We start from the raw sequence: 23979 nt of genomic DNA, 5'->3' as shown, positions 1-23979 counted from the left end.
TTTGCAACACACACATAAATATGAGCAAAAATGAGCAAAATCCTGATCTAGAAAAACATGCAAAATCCTCAGAAGGAAATGGCTAAATTATACATGAGCAAAAAGAAACAGAATGATGAATTGAAAAGCTCACATGGAGGTCTAAAGGGTTTTTAAGGGTTCTTTTTGCTGTTTTACTCCTTTTCCTTTTAGTTTGAGTAATATATATTAAATTCAGCTTCAATCTTAACTTCATTATCTCTGTAGGTTTAAAATACCACGGACAGCTACTATGAACAACATAAATTAACACAAGAGTTCAAGGTTTTGGTTTCCAAGTTCAATGGCATTTGAAAACACAAGCAATAAAAACCATCCACAGAAATGTAAGAAAAAATATCTGTGCCAAAATCTAACAGAACTCTTATTCAGGAAACACCAACTCACAGAATTACGTTTCTCATGTTTATCTGCACAAATAACTGCCCTACAATCTGATGCAAACTTGTAATTATAAATCTGAAATCATCTAGCCATGCATTTATTCAGAGCTTCTCATTTCTCTGGGTTTTCCTCCTCCTTGTTTCTATTTCCTTTACTAGATTACAGTTAATCTCCCTACAGACATTTAAAGAGCTCTCTGTAGCTTCACAAAATGTCAGCAAGATTCAATCTTCAGCAACAGAAAGTGCATTTAAGCTCTGGTAAGTTCCAAAACAAAGTAGAAACAAAGCCTTTAGAAGAAAATATTTATCAACAGAGAAAACAGCTATCTTTTGCTAAAAGTAATTTTTAAAGTGTCTTTTCATTTCTGAAACAACTGCAAAGAGGTAAAAATTATTGAAGGGAAATAGAGACTTACATTTAAAATACATCTAAATAATGTATTGTGTCAGAGAATCAACTCCCATGTTCCCTGACCAGGCAAGACTTCCACTAGACTTAACAAATTTTACTTTCACTGACTGCGTAGGCAACAGAAGAATCATAGAAGCATAAAAGGTAGTTGATATAATAGCTGATTAGAGTAGAAAACGTGTAATAATACAGAGAAATTAGTCACTACCTTTCTTTTTGGAGTCTTTCTTTGTGCTGGTTTTAACAGCCACTTGAAGTTCTGTCTCAGTTGACATCCTATATCCTTAGTCCTCTTCACACAGATCCAGTATCTCGGTCAGGCTCATTTAGAACGTCTCTCCAAGAAAATAATTTAGCCTTTCAGATTCTATAACCCAAACAGTTCATCTCATTCGCTCCTTTTGTGTGCTGTGAAAGAAACAAACAAAAATTAAGTCATTTTCTGAGTTTAAAACATGGCGGGGTGGGGAGGGGTGTTACTGAGGAAGAAACCTATGAAATTCTCTGTTTCCAGACAGAGAACCCCTGATTCTGTTGCCTGCGACTGTAGGTGACGAAACACACACACACACACATCTATTCCTGTTTGAGATGTTTTGGTATATCTGAGATGTCTCCAAGGACTAGGGATGCACAGAAGACCTGTACTACTGAACCAGCAGCTGGAGGCCACAGATTACAAGCTGGGAAGTAGTTGGCAATGTCACGAACAGCAGAACACTCCGCAAGGATGTAGTTCTTAAATGCAACAAGGTAAAAACACATTGCCAGACCTTAAATTCAGATTTTTTGCTCCTCAAATGCTCTTTCAAATGTTTTCATTCTTCTACTTGAACAAAGACAAATGAAAATGTATTCATTACCCATACTGAAAACACGGTACTTCGCCACTTGTCTTGCTTATGATAACGTGCATGTTTCAGGCAGAAAAGGATCTGCCTCTGTGTAACAAAGCTGTAATTCTTAACACCCATCCAGCAATTTTTCCTGCAAATATATATCCTCAAAAATATACTTAATTAAACTTTACAGTTTCCACGAGATTCAAATGTGATGGGACTGCTTACGAGGGGCAAGATGGTAAGGTTTAGGGCACAAGCTACAGCTTTATGTAACTTATATTTATTTGTTGGCCAGGTGCACAAACGTGCCGGCTGCGAGGCCACAGCAGTAATTGCAGAAGTGTGCTGGGGAAGCAGGAAGGAGGCAGGCTGTAATGCTGGCGGATGTAGGGACTGTAAAGGCAAACAATAAGCACTGAAGAAACAAAAAGAACAAACTATTACTCCAAGGTTTACTGCTGGCCCCTTTGGCTCCGAAGGGTGAGCTGCCTGCTCCAGCCAGCCCGCTCACGGCAGGACCCCACTGCTCTGAAGCCACTTCTCAGGCTGCTCCCTCACTGCACGCATCACCTTCTTGTCCTTTCCTTTTGTGAGAAAGTTCTCAGTTATTAGTGCAATTACTGGGAAGTCCATCTGGGCTGTCTGAACAGGTGCCCAGTTATTAAATAAGCATTTAATAAAGAAATTAACCCAGCATATCAGCTGATTAGTTGGCCACAGATTAACTACAGTTAAATACATTTGCTAATGACATCTCTCTGTAATTTAAGAAAGTAATATGCTTCCAAAATTGAAATAATTTGGACAGTTGAAATCACTTTCCGCAGCAAGGGCTGCAAAGCCACTAGTACTTTCAAATCCAGGCTCTTTTCACATTTTAAAATGCTTCAGTAACATTACACTGCCATGCGCTATCTGAAGTGATTTAATATTGCTGAAGTGTGTCAGGGGTTTTCTTTAATAAGCTCTTCAAATCTGTATGTGTATTATAGAATATTCAAAGATAGCTTTTCAAAATCTGCTGAACTGATTCTGAAATACAAAATTCCCTGTCCCTCCTCCATGGAGCCTGAATAAGTACAGCACAGTAAAAAGGAAGGAAGGGAAAAAAAATCAACTTACAAACCAAAGCTGTAGTGCCTGCTAAATACACCTTCTTGGAATGCTTGAATAAACTAAAAGCTCTTCAATTAACGTTCTTATTAGTTAAGAAAACAATAGAAGAGGAAAAAGCAAGTGGAGGTTGATCAACGAGAGAAAGAGAGGAAGGCAATGACCCCAAAATCGACAGCTCCCAGGCAGCGAAGTGCTCTTGGACTAGACCCATGGCCACGGGAGATGCAGTGTGCCCCCTTCTCCCCTTTCAGCACCCTGGGACCCAGCAGAGATGAATGCCCTTCCTGTGCTGCGAGGGAACCATCCCGTCGTCAGAGCTGCTCTTAACTTACGCTTGAAATCCCCCCAGCAAACAGGGAGAGAAAGCACAGCAGAGAACAGATGTCCCCCACAAGGCCACATCCCCGTCCCCTCCCCCTGCACGCAACCCAATTTAATATTTGGTTTTACAGCACAGCGGGGATGCATCAGTCTTTACAGCTCAATGGCACTTACTTAGAGCATCTCTCAAGTCACAGCTGGATTGACAGTTTATTTTTCTAGAACTTGGATTTATTTTTACCCAAAGGGTAACTGAATAGCTTTGCAAGAAGCATGAACAGGAACTACTTAAAAAAATTTATAATAGGTCCATTTATAAAACAACATATATAAACATATATAAAACAACAACATATATAAAACAACAACAAAAAAATAAAAGAAATATAAAATACCCACAGGGTCAAGAGTTAAGCAAGTTTTAGTGTCTTAAAAAACTGTGTTTGGGTACAAAGCATCAAGAATTTCATCTCCCGTTGTCAGCTTCTTCCAACAGGATGGCTGAAATAGTAGCATCTGAATGGCACTGAATATTTTAAAATAACAATGTATGACTTCTGGAGAGCTTTAAATGAGATAGCAAGGCTATATTCCCTCGAGGCGATCCCACTGAGTAATATTTTTAAAAATAAATGCATGTCTATTTTCGGACAGGTTCACATATTGATTTACTTTAAAACCTAATCAGGTCATTCTCTCACAGGCTCATAGATTCTTGAATAAAGTAATAGGGATCTTTGTAATAGGAGCACATAAACATCTGTCAGATCAAGCTACAGTTCAAACTGAATTTGCTACAGCGACAGTTCCTCCGAAAGCATAGGTCTTTATGTAAGCTACGTTAGTAAACTCCCATACACTGTCCATATTTCAGTTGTTTATTACCCAGATGAGAACGGCAGTCAATCTGCTCTTCACCGCAACAGCTTTTATTGTCTCCTCCAATCTAGGTCACCGTTGTTAAATACTATGGTCTTCCAACTGTGGCAAGTACCGCGGCACGTGTTTTATCAATGAGATGCTATTATCTTTGATCAGCTCTGCCACATTTCTCTCCCTGCTCCAAAGACAAAATTTTGTTAGCTGTGTTTAAAAAGAAAATCAAAATCTCTCGTCTTACATGTACCCGCTCCTAATGATCTTCCTGTGTGCCTCGTTACTGCTCCGGCCACTACAATGCTATGTGCGTGCCTCAGCTTTTCCTAAAGAGGATTCAGAGCTCTTCGTTTTAACAAAATACTGACATTTTCTATTCCCTTATTAAGTGGATACGGCAGGAACACAATCAGCGCATTTTGGAATTAACTGGCTTTTAATTCCACGAGAAGCCTTAAGCCTGCATTCTGTATTACTCCTACACCAGCGTAAGACCCAAAGCCTTAGTGAGGAAGTAGTTTTGGAAATTCACTTTGCAGTCGGGGTTAGCACAAGTTGTACCTTTCCATGCACAATGAAATTCATCACGTGCTCCGTCCACCTCCCCACTCATTTGTAAACCAACATTTCCAACAATTTGTCAGATCATTTGGCTCTTCAAGTACGCTTGAGTGAGCCCATGAAGGCATCATCAAGCAGCTTCCCCTGGCCCGAGGTATGGAGGTCAGACAACACGATCATAACGCTTCCCCTCTGGCTTCAAAATACATTAATTTATTAATTTTCTTCAGGGCTTCAAAACTTAAGAAGTTCCCTCCCCTGCAACCAGTTTCCATCTGCTTATGTAAAGGAAAAGCAGCCACAGGAAGGATTTGTAACTAAGCCCTGGCATTCCCGAGGTGTTTAAGTCCTCCCCAGCCCCTAAGTGGGATTTGAAGGTTCTTCGCAGGAGGTTAGCACCTCCCACACCACGACAAAAATAAAACCCTCATACTGCCATCCTCAGCTCTTGCTTTCATACCCCTGAGGCCTTGGAATTCTTTTCTCCAAAGCATCCCGCACAATCAGCCATCAGGGAACATCCCCGCGCAGATTTTGTGTTAAGCAAAACCCGAAACACTGAAAGGGCAAAATGCGAGTAACAGGATTATTTAGAAAGTGCCGTGATCCTGGAAAACTGAGGGCAGTTGAAGCATGAAGGACGGCTCCCGGGGAGATAGACGTTACTCATAAACTTAGCCTCTGACTACAGAAACCGAACACAGAGAGCTTCCCAGGGACGGCACATGAGCTCAGGGGCTGCTGCACGAAGACGGTGGAAAAAACCCATCGTTGTGCCATGGGTGCCCCTGATGCCCCCCAGTGAGAGGGGCCGTGCCGCCCCCTGCAGCTCTTCCTGCTGCTCCTCCATGACCAAGGCTGGCGAACGTCCTGCGGGCAGCCCCTTGGTGTCAGAGCCTTAACCATTCATGGAGGGCACCACAATAATCAAATGAAACCCAAGAGACTGAGGTCAAAACCCACTGAAATCCTTCAGTTAGCAAGGCCTCTAACGAAGGGCCAGAAAACGAGGAAGACGAGGCCAAAGAGGGAGCTTAACAGACTGACGCAGAGGAGAAAATGAGAAGGAAAAGAAAAGCAAACGAGGGGAGATGGCTCTGTACGTACTTCATTAAAGCAAAGGCTGTAACAACACGTTCAGTCTTAGTATATGGAAAATTAATGCGTTTTATTACGCTGTCCATGCTATGCCTGTGGAAAGATACCAGAACAATACTTCACAACCACCCCTTAATTCTTCGACCATCAGAATGCTGCTTAGCATCAAAACCATAACAATAATTAATTGTCCTTTGTATACGGTTGCTACTGGTTTAGTTGTAGTTATAAATACTTCTCTTATCTCCTGGAAACATGAAGCCTGTTTTCGAAAATACCTTCATACAACTAAGGGCAGTACTCCATTTTATTACGTTTCTCGTGGTTCACAATCTGCCTCACTGCTCTATCTCCAGGGCATCTTTCAGGCATGCCACCTCGTTCCTCAGATGGGCAAACAACACCACTGCAGCTGATTTACCACCAGAAGAGCATCTCACCAAAAAACTGACCTGTAAAATATTTCCGAAGTAAGATGTTTATTAGTATTCCAATGACAGCAGGAATAATTACTGAAATTCCTCCTGGAAATCACTCCGTGTAGTGGCGACTGCGACACTCCACCTCACCAATTATTCACCAGAAGTGCTGGGAATTCCCTTCTCATAGAAAATGCTGAGTGGATTAAAAAGGCATTTTTCACAGGCATGAACTGACTTCATCACCATTTTTAATGGAAAATCACTGAGATTCCTATTGAATACTACAGTTTCTATTTTATAGTACAGAGGATAGCATTCTTGAAAAAGAATGCAAAGCAGAAGACACTGCCTTTGCTATGAAGGAATTTGTGAAATACACTTTTAAAGTGTATGCCACTTGGCGTTCCTGAAAAACAACATGGTGGCAGGTTACAATTTCTCTGAGGAAAGATACTCAGGTACGTTTAAGAAAGAAAAAACAGCTAGATTTGAGCCAATGGCTGGATGAACAATAGAAAAATATTTGTACTCTATCTTTCAGTGCTTTGAACATGAAATTTGTCTTTTTAAAAGAATTTCTATGACCATAGTGCGAACACTTAGCACTGCAGACCCCGAAATCGCTGCGTGCCCCCGTCCCACCCTGCGCCACGCAATCGCGGCCCTGCTCTGCTCCCTCCTGTAGGTCTCAGCCCCATTTCCAACAACCAGGTATCAGCTCCAGCCCCGTGAAGCAACAGCTAAGAGCTAACAGCCCTCCCACGGGCTTTGGGAACACCTGCCCCTTTCCTGGGCCAGAGGAACTTGGGAGCATCATTGGGCAAGGTGAGCATCGCTGTCTGCAGGGGGCTTGCACTGCTAGGAATGAAAAAATAAATAAATATATTGCCACAGAAAATGAAAGGCTGGAAATTGAAATGGAAGTGACAGTTAGTAAAAGCTGTGTGCCTTTACTTCTGTGAGAAAGCACACAAGCAAGAGCAGCCCCAGGAAGGCAGCAGCACCTGGGCTCCTCCTCCTTCACCTGGGAAGCAGGGAACACAACTCCAGCCCTGGGAGCTGAGAGCGAGCAGCAGAAAACCTGTCTGCTGGGGGATGAGCACAGCACACATCGTTCCTGTACATGTACTTCCCTGCTCCGAGGTGTACAACTCCTCTCACAGTGCTGCTGGCAAGCTTTTGCAGGGTATTTCTTACCTAAGATCCCCGCGGGGCCAGGATGTTACCTGGTAGCGGGGCAAGTCGCTCGGGTTGCAGAGATTAACTGAGCTCACAGTGACACTGAAGCACCCAAACGCTTTTCCTAGGGGAATCGCCAAGACTTCTACCCCCAGATCACCACATTGCTGGCCCCGAAGCAGAAAAGAACACAAATTTCTGCTAACATCGGATAAGAGCAACCGAGAAGCAGAAGTCCCGAGTGCTACCGGCACAGCCTGGTGCCGTCCGACCCCCACGAGCAGAAAAGCGCCTCCCTTCGAGTCAATAAAGCCCCACCAGCACAAGATCAATCACGTTACATTTGACTTCTACTGGCGTAACTCCATTGATTTTAATGGAGTTGGAGTTACCCCAGTTTTATGCCGGTGTATCTGCATTAGGGGCAGTGAAGTTATGCCGGCGTGACTGATGTAAACACCACCAGACCAACCGGCCCCCTCTAGGGCTAAAACACACTGCCACTAACTCCGAAGCAACAGGAAAATGCAGGTCTGTACGTTACCAAAGCAGGGTCTTTGGAGTTTATTTTTCCAAAGCAGGAGAACGGCGCTTTTGTGATCCTCTCGACACCAAAGAAACAGAGGGAAGACTAAGAAGGGAAAAAGGACAAAGTACACAGTTGGGATCACAGTATTCTGTAATTAGAGCTGTTAAATGATTACTAAAGCACAGTGGTGCAATCATCACGCTGAAGGAAAAGGGGAAGTATGCAGTCGGGAGCATCACCAGGGAGAAGGTAACAGCAATGTCAGAGACACCACGTTTTATATTTAAATGCAAATCCCTCACAAGCAGAATCTGTGCCTTCTAATTGAAGAAAAGGTTATGGAACTAAATGTCTCGTATTCTGGACAGCTCAGCAGGTTTTAAAGGGGTACAGTTGAAGGCAACTTACTCATCCCCCGTCCTTTTTGGGACTGTCTCAATTCAGCCTTTTATGTTTTATTTTTTTTTAATTTCAAGATCAATTTTGTAATACGGCATGCAAGACCGAGCTGGGACTCACCTTCCCGTTCATTTTAGTCAAAATGCAGCCCAATACCTCCACAAGATCCAACTCAAGCTATACTGTGAAATCTAAAGCAGATCTCGAAGTGATGCTTTATGCCAGCCTTCCAAATGGAGGTGAATTTGCACCAACTTTTTCAGGTTCCTTTCAGGTTTTCTCAGTCCCATCAGTTGACCTATACAACGTGCCCTTTGATTTTCTGAACGCTTCCTAACATTACAGCAAAGGAAAACAAACCTTCTTAATGTCAACAACAAAATCCCCTATGCTAGCAACTTTATTCACTGCCATTTTTCAACACCCAACCCTTGTTCCCTGACAGTTAAGTATTAAGAAAACTAATCAACGGGCTTCACTTTGCTGCGAATGGATTTTTGATTTATTAATTACACCAAACCCAGTGACCAGACCTCTACTGAAGTTCACCGATTAGCCAAGAGATGAGGGCAAAAGCAAAAAAGCTTTCTGGGACTTGTAAGCATGAATTTGCACTGTAAAATGTCAGAAAGTGAGTTCTAGTTTAAGAAATACTTTTGACAATTGCATGTAAACCCTCAAGTATTCAAACCTGCAACATTGCTCATGTGACAGCTGCGGAGGACATCAGGCAGCCTTCTGAACGATTACAAACAGGAGTGTTTGGGAATGGCCGCTAGATTTTACCAGAGAAATTTCAGATAACTTTTCTTGAATTCAGTTTTCTGTTCTCATCAAGTCTGTGCTCACAGCGCCTTTTATCTGAGTACCTTGCATACAGCTCCCCAGACGCCTCCCTTGTGTCAGTAGGAATGTTAACCAAAATAACAAGCGAAGAAGCAGCCCCATAGGAAGTCAGGCTTTAAGCATTTTCTGTTCAAGGGCAATGTTCAGCCGTGTTTCTATATAACAACATGCAGCACTTCCCACTGCTGGAAAATATACCAAGGGAAAAACAAAAAAACGAAGCCCACAGCCAGCAATGTAACCGATGGAAGAGGGGGGGGGTTGTTGACTTCTGTGCGCTAATTCTGTATGGGGGAATCGGTCTCCATTCTGCCCTACCCATGCAGCTGGAAAGCTCTACGGGACCCCATCAGGTACTTGAGGGACCAAAGGCTAAGTGCTCAGGTTAGGGACCCTGCCAAAGGAATTACTTGGAAGAAAAAAAACAAGCCACTGACAGGCTACAGTGTCAGGAAAAAAAAAATTAAAAAAAATAAAAAGATGTTCTTGGTTATTCTGGATGGGGAACTGTTAAGCAGCTAGACAAGTAAACTACACCTCCTTGAGCGGTAACACACCACAAAACGGTCCTTATTTTCTAAACATCTTTAAAAATCACCCAAGTAGCATGCAATGAGGAACCATTCACCTTCCACTGTCATGCTACAGTTTATTCTCTCTTGGAAGCAATTACAGGACAAATGCCAAGCTACAGAAGGTATTTTTCCAGCAGCAGCATCTGGCTTCTTGGCAGACTCCTCAGGCAATTTTATCGGAAGCTTTAGAGATGCTACTGGGTCAGTCCGAGCTATATTGCTCATGAGCCGTCTGGCAGTTTCTTCTTCCAAGATGTCATAATCCCTCTGATTTACCTTGAAGGAATTAGCACGCTTTTATCCATTTCAAAAACTGTTGACCTGCAAGGCATTTATGGGCTATCTACAGAGACACAGTAAAAATCACTGGTGTAAATCTGCAAGCTTTTGGGAAAGCCAGCAGCATTTCGGAATCCATTGCCTAATGCATCATCAAGAAAAGCAGCAGGCAGTACAAAAACCGTGCGTGCTTTTCTTACTAGTAAACTTAATGCATTCCTTTCAATCCAATGAAAAAAACTGAAGATGCATGAAAATTAATTATTTAAAAAAAAGGCGAGATGGAATCAGCAGCAAACCTGTGCCTTTATTTAATAAGAAGTGCTCTCATCTAGCAAAGACAGTACTGTGCTGTACCCTGCAGTAAGGGACGGCGCACACCACGTCACGGAAGGCTTCTGGCAGACAGCAAGCATAAACTGGAATGCAAGGAGATCCACTAGGTCAAGGAAAACGATTTGTGAGAACGTGCTTCTTGTGTCTCCTGTGCTAAGTGCAGTGCCTCCGAGGGCAGAGGCAGTCTGCCTCCCTTGCTCCGCGCTGCCCACCCCTGCCCCTCCAGCCCAGCAGCTAGGATCTGCATTATTCTGCAGCTGTGATCATGCTTAATCCTCATCCAGGAGGATGAAAGGCAGGATGCTGGGCTTACCCTCCCTCTTTGCATACCAACAAAATCAAGTCCACGATGAAAAAGCTTTATGTCAGTTTAGAGCAGTCCTCTGGAATTAATACAGAGAGAGGGGACAGACCGCTATAGAAAGCACATTTATTCGGCCATAACACGGGTGGGATCTTCCTTTTTTAAAAGGCTTCTGTGTAATTACTTACAAGGAATATACTCCTCAACTGGGGGAAAAAAAAAAGAGATGGATATGCTCATTACAATTTTTTTTGAAAGACTTTCACATAAAGATAAACCTGGATGTCTTCTTGTCCCTTACATTTCTTCTTTCAGGAGTTTTCAGCGAGGTTAGAGTAAAGCTCACACAAAATCCTGCACCGGTTTATTTTCCAGGAAGAAAAATCCTAATGCCCAAAGGTAAATATTACAGGTACAAGAAATATACTCTGTAATCTAATAAAGGTCTATGGATCTTGGATTTTCAGTAACAGGAGCACATTGAACACTGTAAGATTGGCAGGACTAAGAAAGGCGCACACATCCAGGTCAAACAGAAAGCCAAACAGAGCTCTGTCATCAGCAGAGTGCAACTAAATCCAACCAGACACAGAATTCAGACTTGGCTAACTCGAATTGACTAACGTAATTCTATTTTACGCAGGGTAAAACATATTCTGATTACAGGCCAGCGGTGCTTGCAAGTTCTAAATTTAGGTATCATTAGGGCCAGGTGAACCGTTAAGTGAACTAATCTGAATTTTATCCATACCAAAGATTTGAACTCTCCGCGTATTAACTTCTCAGACTGAAACCATGCATTCACCCTCATTTTTTTGTACATCTTTTGTGTATCTGCACTCAATCCAAATTTCTGCGGAATCACAGTACGAATCAACAACACAGCCTGGGTTTCAAAGCACTGTGCAACAGCACACAGTGAGAAATTATTTCAGCTCCAGTACCCCAACAGAAGTTACTGGCACACCAGGAACCAAGCTGTATTTTAGAGTGAGGTAGCACACAGCCCCTTGTTTACGAGCTTGGTTCTGCAAAGCAGTAAGCATCCACAATGCCAGGCAGATACTTGAACACGCACCCAAGTCTGACCTTCCAGGGGTGCCCCTGATTTCAGTGAGTACACAAGTGAGATGGAAGTCACACGCAGGCGAACAGAGGGCTTCCTGGATGCACTGGAGATCTGAGATGCTGTGTTAAAGTGTCTTTGATTACACAGTCTCAACAAGAATTGTAGTTGACAGAGCAATCAGGAGTAGCCATCAAATGAGTGCATTTCAGTATAGAAAAGAAAATCAATTAAAAGTATGTAAGATTTTGACTGACCTTGTATACGGCTCTTCTAAAATACCTAAAAACACTTAAAACAACATACATTATGTTCTGGGGTAATATAAATTAATCTTAAATAAAGACTGCTACAATGAAAACCTTCGTAGGTTCAGCAGCTGAGCTTAAAGCCGAAAGGTGAAGAACACCTACTCCAGTGTGAGACTGCACACGGCATCCAATTAGAGCTGTTTGGATGAACAAGCGCTCGATGAAGTTATTGCCTATGTGTGACTAACATTTTGGTTTGTTTTGTTTTCACTTCCACAACTAAATAGCAGGCAGCAATAATATTAGTTTTGGAAGACGTGCAACGTTTGTGTTACCCACTGAAGTTAATTAATGAAAATAACGACAGAGTTGCAGGAATCAGAGATGATTAAGAACTTGAAGACCATCCTACCCAATTCCCTGCCAGGGAGGGTTTGCTCTTAACAGCACGTTCTTCATCAAACTGTTTTAATCGACACACGCATAAGACTTGCGTCTCCTTCCTCCAGAGGCTTTCACACATTCAGGAGGAGCAGGAGGAAGAAGTTAACCCAGCGTCCCACCAACTTGGTGCCGTTATTCCAAGCTAACCACTAGAAGATTATCCTGAGCAATTACTCTCCTCCCTTACTGCCCACACGTTTCCAATACCTGTAATCCTCACTTAGCTCAACCGCTATCAGTGTTAAGCCAATCTAACCCCTTTCGGTAAAATCTAATGGGGAAAGAACATATCACTAGGTTTATAACCCAGACTATTACAGCCTCCATTATTCCATATTGCTTATTATTTTGTACTTACAAAGTCAGGGAGATGTGATTTTATTGCTTACAAATCATTCTTACATTAGTCTTACGCTGATATAACTTCACTCTGCTTTTCCAGATACGCTTTTTGCTTTCTGCATATTTAAATAGTAACTCTAATTATCCCTACTTGATTGCCCTCCTCTTGCAAAGCCTTTCCACAGATTCATCTGCAGCGAATTCTTCATCCTAATTAGATTTTAAGAAGCCCAAGATGCATCATATTCTTTAATTTTAAAAAAGAGCAGGGGGTGGGGGCTTTGTTTGCTTAGTTTTTGAAACATGCATACCAGATCCCATCTTTAGACCCTCTTTTTCCAAAAAACACAGAAAGAAGGGCAGATAAATCATTACACTCACAATAGTAATGGTATAGAATAGTGCCTGGCAATGAAGTCAATCAAAATGACTGTTGGCATGGTATCAGATCAGCAACAAAAAGTTTTGGTCACTGTCTAAAAATACTGCTTCTCTTTTGCAATCCAAGCTTATAGGGGTTTTCTGAATTTACTTCCAACCGCAGTGGCAGAAGACACTTTAAGTCCTTATAAATTAGAAGTATAAGGTCAGTAGCAAGTATAATTTATGATATGTAATGTATCAATCCAAGAAATCCATTCAAAGAAATGCAAACTATAGTAGCCTAAAATGCAATAACAAAATTTTAGTCAAAACCCAACATATTTCACAAAAAATTATTACAATCTTTCTTGTTATTTTTTGTAGAGTTTTCTATATAGATAGATAGATATTTTGGATGCTGGTAGGGTATTTTGGTTTAATTACATTGGACTTGGTAACATCATCTTTTGCTAAAGTTGCCTGACGTTACTCACTTTGAGCTCTCTTAGTTTCTTTTAACTTTACCAAATCAAACTATATCTACCAGAGCTGAAATCTTCCATGTCACACAGCAGAAGCAGTGATAAATTCAATCTTCAAGACCTCATTCTGCTGCCCTGAGGCATGAGATCGTCCCTTCCTCCTCCCACCTTGCTCAGAACCCAAGTTTCCTTCAGAGGGTGGTTGCCTTTATCATGCAAACCCGATTTATCCCCAGCACAGATTTGTTCTTTTGCACAAAAACTAAGTGGGAAAAAAGGAGTTACTGTGCGACTACAGCACAATTCAAACACAACTTTGTTGAGATGTAAGAGATCAGAATGCAATGTTAAATTCAGCGTTTCTTTACTGATGTACTTGAATCTTCAACAGTAATTTACACTTTATGTGTATAATAACATACAGTAAAAAGAGGCAGCCTGGGTGTATGACAACCATATTGCAGCATCTTCTTGAATCCTGCTTGCAAGCTGCAATCTTTCAGCAACTACTCCTCAAAAACGTTACTTAGCAATACATGACGAGTATCCAGCAGAGACGACCACCTCACAGCAAGAGGATGGAAGAGAAGGACAGGAAAGAAAACAGGAGGTCTGCTTGTAACTGCGACTTTCTGGTCTGTTTGTGTCAAAGCAGTATCAAAAAGTACTTTTAAAAAAGAAGTGCTGAGGCCCTGAACGCTCACAGAGCTCCCATTATTTTGAGCAGTTGACTACTTTGGTAACAAAACAAACAACATGCACAAAGGCACAGCGGTCCATCTTTGAGTCAAGGGCTTTCCTTACCAACTGTGACATTCAGCCAAGCCAAAAAGCATCCGATTTCCCTGGTTCCTCTCCACCACCGAGGTGCTACTGAATGCTAGCAGCACTCTCTCTGCCACCACGTCGCACAGCAGAGCACGGCAGTAACTCCGGAGCCAGCAGCCTGCAAACACAGCACCGGCAGGAGGGCAGAGCAGCGGGGTGCTGGTCCCCAAGCTACAGCAAAGCAACCCGCCGGGGCTGGCCCCAGCAAACTCCGCAGCAGGGAACAGAAGTCTGCTGCTTTGCCTACCCAGCACCAGCACACGTTGAGGAGCAGTCTGGCTGACTGGTTTAGTTTCCCATAAGGAGGGTAACTCAAAACCTTGTAACTTTGTCCAGCAGGACGGTGACAAAGGGGTCATGAGAGCAGGTTCGGAACAACTGCAATATGGCCAGAAACAAGGAAAGGCAACTGTCTGTGTTTTGGACAGGGCTTTCTCCTTCCCATTTTATTCTCTCCAGGTTGATGACTTTGAAGGGAACGCATGCCTTGAGACCCACAAGAGGGATGTCCTGTGGTGATGGAAGCCTTTCTCTGCCAAGGAGCTTCAGCTGCAAAAACAGACGAAGCAGAAGGAAGGACCTGCATGGGAGTCAGCACCATGAGGCCAGGGGACTCTCTCCTGCCAGAGCTGAACGGCTTGGAAACACTGCGAGGAAAAGAACTGACATATCCACAAAAACCTTCACAGAAATCTTCAAAAAGTTGTCCATGAGTTAAGAAAAAGTCATACTGGCAGCAAATGCTTTAACAGGTTGGACACCTTCTCAAAGTCAACATTTGATACTAATAAAAGCCTTTTCCCCATCCCAGTAAGACTTGCCTTCCTATCGGGGCCAAGGTGCCTCTGAAGAACAACTGGTGTCAAAGCACAAGCAAACACACCTAAGCAGACCTTGTTGTTTGGCAGCAAGCAACCGTACCACAAGGCAGTTCTGAGCATTCAGAATATTATCTGATGAACAAATCTGTACGAAGCTCAATAATTAACTCCCAGATTTTTACATGTGCGGTTATTTGATTCTATTCTTATCCATTAGAGAACATTTGGATAAACAGATTGAAAAAGTTCATTCACGGCTTTATATGTATATGGGCTGTTATGAACCATCCCCCCTGCTGCCCACATAACTACCCAAATCAATGCAGAACTTACATTTACATGGTTTTGGAAATATTTTAAAATCATCATTAAGACGTGTGATTTTTATCTAATTTTACTTATGAGCCCAAAGTCATATCCTGACTGCCATTTCTACAGAAACTCAGTGCCAAATATTACCAAGCTCCAATTTTACTCTCTATTTAAAAATATCCTGACAGCATTCAGCAAAAAGGCAAATTAAAACTAAAGCAAAGCCCTTGCATTCCACCATAATATTTCAGGCAACAATTTCAAGAAAGGAAAGGCAGAAAACAGACTGTACATACACTACTGTTCAAAATAGATTCCTCACGTCAAATGGCATAATTTTTCTTTTTTTCCCCCATTAAAGTTATTTTTAAGTCTTCTGCTGAATATATTTACATGCATAATGAAACTTCTTCAGTGATTCCTTCTGAATTACTATATATGCTGTAACACTGCGCACACTAATAGTGCGTACATCTATACAAATCCACCCATAAATGTATGCACTCATGCACACAAAATTCATGCAAGAAGAATTAATGGAAGTTTTTGACTGTATGCTACCCCCTGTAAATACATTAGATGGGAATGGTGCTCATGGTGGGGTTCGTTAACCAAAAATATAGCTTTTGTCTGCACAACTTGTGCTGCCCACATAAGAAGGGTCGGCATGTAAAGCGCTGATTTACAGACTCAGCTCTTTCCAATTTACTATCGAGGTCTCTCTCCAATGGGAAATTCAGTGGTCACTTACTACATTGTAATAACTAGGGGAAAAAAAAAGGAAAAAGAAAGAAAGGAAAATGAAAGGAAAAGTAGGTGAAAAAAATAAAAGCAGCAGCTCGAACATTTTTGAGCAGGTCCCTCGGTTGTTTCACCGATGCAGCATGGTTCTGTATCCAGCTTTCCACCTCGCAACCTCCCTGCCCCTCGGTGTACAAGCTGTTTTGGTTTCAAATCCTAATCTATTCGATAGGTAGCAAGTTCTTAGCAGCAACTTAGTGCCTTTGAACTCTTTCCTGTAACCTCTGTGTTAGTTTATCAGAGCAGTCATTAAGGCTGTGCACTCTGAGGCTGATGGATATATCCAAGCTAGCTCACTTTGAGCTAATTGCGTTCAATTTAACATTCTCCGAGCACTGACAGTCCTCATTCAAGCCAAGTGTGAAAGTTTTTAAATTAGCTTTCACAGTTTGATTCACAGACAGCAAATGCAAAATGGCACAGGATTAATTTTTTTCCAACAACACAGTGCAACAAAACAGCCCAAAGGCTATTTTAGTTCATTTGCTTTAACTATTAGGGAAGATTCACAGCACAGAGAATGCTCCAACAGAGACAAAAGCTCCAGAGGACTTTCAAAGCTTAATATTGCCCCCATTAATTAAAGTACCAAACATTTGTACGGCCTTTCCACTTCATCACTAGATGTTAAAATGGAAATCTAGACAATTTAAGACAAGTCAAACTGATTATTGCTTAAAAGATTATCAATACACTGCCTTAATTTTGATTATAAAACACTTTTTAATATTTAATAAACTCTGGTATTGGACTGTAAAACGGTCCATATAGAAATCCATATTCTCCTTGGGAAAGTACCAATCTTGATTTCACGTGTAATCTGACAACGTCTCCTGATCAGCCTGCCTGTATTTGTGGAGGCAGAAGTTAATTCAACCTTCCAGCTGCCTTTTTACCTAATACAAAAATGACTCAGCAGCTCCCACCAAATAGTGGCAGAACAGGATGGAAATTCAGCTTTCTTAGCACTTTTCAAATAATTACCACTAAACACAGGCAGAGTTTATGCAGTCAACTTTCTGAACAGTCTCTTCACAAAACTTGGGAGCACTCAAATCTCGCCTTGGGCGAGTACAGGAGGTAAACACGAGCGGCTCCATATACAACGAGGCAAGTTGAGCACATTCGAAACCTGTTGAAACACTCCACACTCTGGCTTCGGTGACGAAACCTGCTCCTTCAATTTAAGAGGAAATAAAATCCCCGCCAAGAATTTAGCTCATCTTGTTTAAGTACCTATCAGAATACTTGACAAACCCTGAGCCCTGTGTTTACCACATGGCTCATGCATACAGACGGCACAACCACAGCATTCGGTATCAGGGAATAACATACAGCCACATCAAAAGCCAAGGCATTTTCATGGGAGTCTTTCCATCAACTCCAGAAGATTTTTACGTAAGGTCTATAACTCATAACCACTCGTTAATTCAAATCATTTCTGACATTCTATTAACTCAAAAATATAATAAACTAATAACTATATTAGGAGTGGTTTCTAACATCACAGATGGGTACTATCTTCTAACATAAGTGGTATTCGTAGTGAAGTACTAAATATACATGAATAACTTTTTTTTTCCTTCCTTTTTTGCATGCACAGATGGAGTCCAGCTTCAAATTCCAGATTTTTTCACAGCCCAGGACATGCAGGTTGAATCTACTGAAATACAAAAAGTCAAGGGCCCATTTGAAAGTGTCAAAGTGTTAGTCATTGAGGTGGATACCACTTAGGTACTTCTTTAAAGGATTCAGAATACTCATGTCAAATATCAACCTAGCTTTACAAATGTTTTCTATTTTGTGCTAAGACGTTACGTGCTTTCATTGCAGCATCATAAAAAGCATGCTTTCATAAGTAGCATCTAATTTTGTAAGCAAGCAACCTCCTTCACAGAGATCTGCAAGCAATGGACATCAGGAAACCTGTATTGGCTAAACACAGTGTATCTTCCTTAAAATTTGAAAACAGAACCCACACTATTTAGTGCAACTTATCTACATGATACTTTAAAAACAAAAAGTCTTGCAACTCTCTTCTAGCCAGCTCCAGTATCGTGCAATGCTGCAGATGAACCAATGAGATCCAACAGGGACGCACCGCTGTCAGTGGGTCCGCAGGCAGTCAGAGGCATGGTGAGAGCCTTGACTCACAGGATCACAACAAGGCCACACAAGCAATGCGCAAACTAGCTTAGTTTCAGTCGATATCGACATTTGATGAGCTCGTACTTAAATTCTCCGGCTGCAGTCAGAATCATCTCCATGTAAACCTAAATAATCGGATTGCAGCCTGTGGGGACACAGCCAGCTCAGACCCTGAGCTAGCCGAGATAAGGCCGTGAGGAGTGTGCCCCGATGGCCAGAAGTGAGGGGCAGGCTTGCACAGCCTGAATTTTTATCTATCAGAAAAACAAAATAAATACATGTGCGACTAGAGACAATATAAACTCCTTGGAAAGGCATACGGTCTCGAAGCTTTACACCCTTACACAAAATTCAGCCTACTACGTATGGAAATTCTCCTTCGGTGTGTGAAGTACAATTCAAACGTTCTCAGAACTAATTTCCAGAACTTACCAGCTCAGATGGTAAATAACTACGAGTTATTTGATCGCTGAACTTGTCAGAAACTGCAAAAGAGATACAATCCAATTGTTGTTGAAAGTAATGGATACACTTCTCCGGTCATCTCATGTCAGGTGCTAACAGACATCAGAATCACTAAACACCACTTTCACAAGACATCATATGTATGTGAATATTTATGCTGAAGAAACTTTGAATTCTATCCAAATGTAAATGCCACAGTGTAACTGATCTGTCATGACCATGACAGTCTTCCAGAGCATTCTCTTTTCTAAAAAGAACTAAGATTATGAAAAATTCAGGGTTTGGTGAGAGCGAATGGTCAATGGATTAGAGAGCTCTTCTACAGGTTACTAATTTCATTCCCTCCTGTCAGCAGAGGCTGAAACCAGTTCCCAGCTAACAGCTGCACAATGCATGAGGCGGGTCTGTGATCTAGTTCGTGCTCCAAGTAGGTACCAGCGCCCTCGCACAAAGCTCGTGCTGTAATTGGCAATTCCGGAGCAGGGACAAAGCATTCAGTGGGCACGAAGATGTCCCTGCTAGAAGCAAGCTCCCGTAGAAGCACTGTATAACACTTTGCAATTAGTAAGCATTAACGACAGGCTACCCCGTCTTTCAGCAAGGTACAGCACACAACCCGACACGTTTTAGGTACGGGGATTCTGACATTCAAAGCGGAGCATACAAATGACAGGAGAAGCACGGCTGAATTTCCTGTGGTCATTTGACCACCTCGCCTAGCGTAGTCCAGCCTCCATATGTATTTTAATTTTGAGAGTCTAATTAATGCTGATCTCTGCTGAAGACATGAAAATACCGATGTGCTGGTGAGCTGGTGAAAGGTGCTCCCCCTAAAAATATTGATTCCTTTTGAAAAGCAGCCTTCTAGAGAAGCACAAGACACATCCTGTTGTTACTGGTAAAACAGACAGCTGTAAGCATCTGCAGAGAACAGTTGTTTTGTGTTTTTGTTTTTTTCCCAGCACAGATATTGGCACTAGTTGGAGGGAAAATGGATGCAATTTCAGCATGATGTTGATTAGGCTTTGGGGATCCCAGTGGACAGAATCGAATCCTGACAGTAAGGACTGAGGACCAAAGCAAGTGGTTTGCACTCAAAAGCCATTCTGAAGTGCACTAGAGGCAGCAAGCACAATATACCACACACATAACAAATGCATATACGTTTCATTCTGTTTTTTGTTGTTGTTGAATTCCTGCAGCTTATACGATTTCTGAAGCATCTTCCCCTCATGTCCAACTTTAAAGCGCACTTTTGGCATCACTAAATCATGTCAAGTCTCTATCCAAACACACCATAAAATGCTTGTTCCTTTCTTTCTCATGCTCTAGTTATACTGCATCTGATTTCCTTCATAATACCCCCTTTCAAAAAGTTTCTCGTGTCTTTTAACAGAAACGTTAGCTGCTAAACAAGACACCCAACACACTTCATAGTTTGGCACGTGTAGGAGTTAGACTTGCCCTTTCAACAGCAAGGAGCAGCTCAGCACCGCGTGGAAAGGTGCCCTCAGTTGTTAAAGACACCCAACACGAAGAAACATTGAGCACGACTGGGTCCCAGCAAAGAGCGAACCACTGGTAGCAGTTTATGCATCTAAGTAAGTGAAATATATCTATTTTGGGGGCTAGTTTTAAAATAAACATTTGAATCACCAATTCTGTGCCTGTGCATAAACATTTCTGTATAGATTTGACTAGAAGGGCAGACATCCTAACACGAACAAGTTATATCGGTCATCGCTGCAATGCACAGTGCACAAATAAAGCTGACTGCTAGGCCGTGAGACTATTTTACCTCTTAGATATTGGCAGGAATTGATAGTACAAGATAGACATTAGGTACAACAAAGAGGTCTTGCAGTGGGGAAAAAAAAGCTAAATGCTCTAGTAAGGACCGAAATGATGCCACTGCTTCAATACATTATTTATAGAGCAGACTGGGCGTGGTTTTGCAAGTCTATCTACTGAAGACAGTCTTCAACTGGCAACTTTTAACTCAAAAATCAAGTGTTGATCAAACTAAACATCAAGAGTGAGCACACAAATTGTCACCCAATGTCTTACCAGTAACAACACGGAACAAAACTTCAGAACAACTCTGAGGCCAACGGAGCTAAGCAAATTTACACTGGATTCAGGATGTGTCCCAGCGTATAATTCCTTCCTTCACTTCATTAAATCATGTTTACCAGCACCTACATTGTACTAATGGGTGCATAAAGCTATTCTGCACCTGTCGATTGCCAAGGCATCTGTGCAAACACAACAAAATGGAAAGAAGTGAAGCAAGGAGCCCTATCTTTAAAAATAAACCCAAATCAATACAAATAAAACGTAAGCACTTGGCACGTATGGCTGATTTCTTGCAAAGTACAAATGATATCAAGGCGTGTTTTGGCCCAACACTACCTACGTTTAAATAAATCAGTTTATATATCTTACTGAAAGATATTCTTTGCATTTAACTTTCCTAATGCAAAAGAGTCAGTCTTCAAGGGGCAAATGCTCAAGAGAAATTAACATGTTGAGTTTCAGAAGAGTTTGTTTTTCTTTCTAGGCCCTACAGAGCTACTTCTGTTTTCTCACTAGACTCAGTGCTGGTTTATTTTGATGGCTCTGAGGGAATCACCAGTCCTGGAAGGAAATCTTCAATTCTGCTTTGTGTTACTCCTAACTGTGCTCAGCTCAGGGATAGCAGTGGCATTTCTGAGACAGCCAGCACAAAGCAACAGCACAAATCCAGGAGGTGGAACTTCCACAAAACGTTACACTTGCAGGAGTAGCTGTTATTGCCAGCTGCAGCAGTCAGAATACCAATTTGCTCACTGCACAAATTTCAGAAAGCGTGATATAAAAGTGAAGGCAGCCTTATCATTACCTGCTTGTTTTCATTTCGGAAAGCCGCTTCCCCTTACCTTCTTTAAGTATCTACTAACACATTTTTTATTGCGGTTCATCTTGAAAATTAATCATCATAAATTTAAAAACATTCTCTTGCAGATCTGTCAGCTTTGTAGAGCTACTTCATTTATTACAAGACCACATGATGCATCAGAGCTCTGTATTTGAACATGACATATTTTCACTTTGTTTTGATACCACAATTGAAAATTGTTCCTATCAATCTTTCACTGGAGCCAAAACTTCACCGTCTTGTTCACTGAAACATTAAATGTCAAGTCACACAGACAAATAAAAGCATTTGCAAATTTAACATCTGCATTTGCAGATGCAATTATTTAAAAAAGTTTCCTGTTGAAAGGGTCTATGGAAAAGAACCCACAGAAGTGATGGAAGTCCATAGTCAGTATCAAAAACGATTATTCCTAATCATTTTGGTCATCAGATCACACCAGAAGTTAAAAAACTCCACGAACAGGCCAATCTTTAAGTAAAATTTTCTAAGTGTTTACAGTTCTGTTTCAAAAAAGTGTTACAACTTGGATGCATTTCCAGACTTAGCTTAGGCATTGTTTAAGATCCATGATTTTCTGCATCGCATGCCAGTAGGGAGGAAAAAAAAAAAAAGAAAGGAAAAAAACAAACAAAAAAAACAGGCCATATACTTACATTCCCCATAATGCATCATTTTCTCTCTAAACAGTGGCAGCAAACAGGCACATCCAATACTGTATTACTTTCTTCTCTCATTCATGACGATGTCACACACAGGTTCTTTGATTCTGAAAAAGAAGCATTTCCCAGGTTCTAAGGAGAGAGGTACCCCAACCAATCCATCATGCTTTGTGTGTTAATGATAGACTCATGCATAAGAGGCACCAGAAGCAGTGAGAGGCAGCAGGCATGAAAAGGAGTGAATCAACTGTCAAGGGTTGTGATCTGAAGGACTGCAAGGCTGTGATTAGAATTTTCAATCAGGACTTCCACAATTCATCACGCTACCAGGGAAGGAGGGGGGGACATATTTCTTCGTCGGCCCTTTCTCCTATTGGCATAACAAGTTCCAAGGCATTAAAAAGGGGAAATCTTAACACCTTCGTTTCAGACACATATGTTTGAATCTTCAGGGAGTGAAAGATTTTTCTGGGACTGCCTAACTGCCTTCTTGTGTGCATACTGAAAACTGAAACGTGGTTATTTGCAGCACAGCCTTTCAGCTGATGGAGAAGGAAATGCAGCTCTTCCTCCCTCTCTTCTTGTCCTCTTTTAGACACCTGAGTGAGAAGGAGACCAGGAAACTTCTGACTTGTCTTCAGGGATATGAAAAGGAACAAAATCCAACAGGAATCCTTAGTCTGAACTTGCCAACACTCTGTGAAACTTCAGAAAACAGAAGGCAGAGCTTTTCCCATAGAAAGTATTCTCAGAGCCTGCACTGATCGTTTGCTGCAGAGACAACCAGCACAATCACACCTTCAAGAGGTAAGAAGGACCAGCATGTTGACTGAGTGCCTAAGTTCAGAGAAATCAAATGTGTGACCCAACTTGGCTTTCCTCACGGCATTTGTTCACCTCGGTACTACCCCTACTGACCCACCGAAGAAAAAGACGACCCCACACCGTGACAGCCTACATCGGGACTCAGAGCAGGGCTGATTTCACAGCTCTGCTACGGCCTCCCTTTGAAACCACGGGGAAATCACAAACTCTTCGCATGTCTTACTGCTTCTTTCCCCCCTTCCTTCACCTGTGAAATGTAGTGACTGTCTCAGTGAAACTGGCTGAGCACCAGGGCCCTCTGAATGCCAGCAGATGAGCACTGGCCCCAAGTGCCACCGGGTGCCAGCAGCCTCTGCCCGCACCGGCCTCACCGCGGGGGCTTTGCCTCCAAGTTGAGGTCCAATGACAGCCCTGCAGATTAGGTATTTATCAAAATATATGAATGAAGCATTATTTTAACAGGCAATTTTCATGTTAAGCTATGAATAATGAACAGTAAAGACAGTTCTTATTTGCATAATTAATGTTTCGGTTATTGATATTCCTTCAGAGGGTCACTAGCCTTTTTTCTCCGAGTCAATTAATTAATAAAACAACCCTTTTTATGTAGGTAATTGCAATCACTTTAGTACTCAAAGGCATGTAAAATGTCTGATTTTTTTTTTTTTTCTTAAATCTTGCAATCGTAGTGACACAACGATCATTTGCATACATGTAAACACCGAGCAGGTC

At 41.8% G+C, this 23979-nt stretch overlaps 1 protein-coding gene across 43 annotated transcripts in view; it reads right to left on the bottom strand.

The window, feature by feature from the left end:
• Window positions 1-23979, bottom strand: part of DAB1 (DAB adaptor protein 1) — a 438430-nt gene that overhangs the window by 102472 nt on the left and 311979 nt on the right. For 28 of the 43 annotated variants that reach the window (XR_013954380.1, XR_013954381.1, XR_013954382.1 and 25 more), the window contains 2 exons: window positions 22417-22529; window positions 1046-1245 (listed from right to left, as the gene is read on the bottom strand). Coding sequence is in view for 39 of the 43 variants with exons in the window: in XM_080602681.1 (XP_080458807.1) it covers window positions 1046-1112 (67 nt within the window). In the remaining 4 variants the exon portion in view is untranslated. Of the gene's footprint in view, window positions 1-1045; window positions 1246-4001; window positions 4174-7796; window positions 7884-22416; window positions 22530-23979 lie in introns of all 43 variants that reach the window. The other 15 variants (XM_080602653.1, XM_080602651.1, XM_080602670.1 and 12 more) reach the window with 3 other exon arrangements.

Source organism: Anser brachyrhynchus, assembly GCF_964034855.1.
Source record: "Anser brachyrhynchus genome assembly, chromosome: 8".
In the NCBI taxonomy this organism is placed as follows: Eukaryota; Metazoa; Chordata; class Aves; order Anseriformes; family Anatidae; genus Anser; species Anser brachyrhynchus.
Note: the sequence above shows the minus strand (reverse complement) of the source record. Positions and strands in the feature narration are given on the sequence as shown.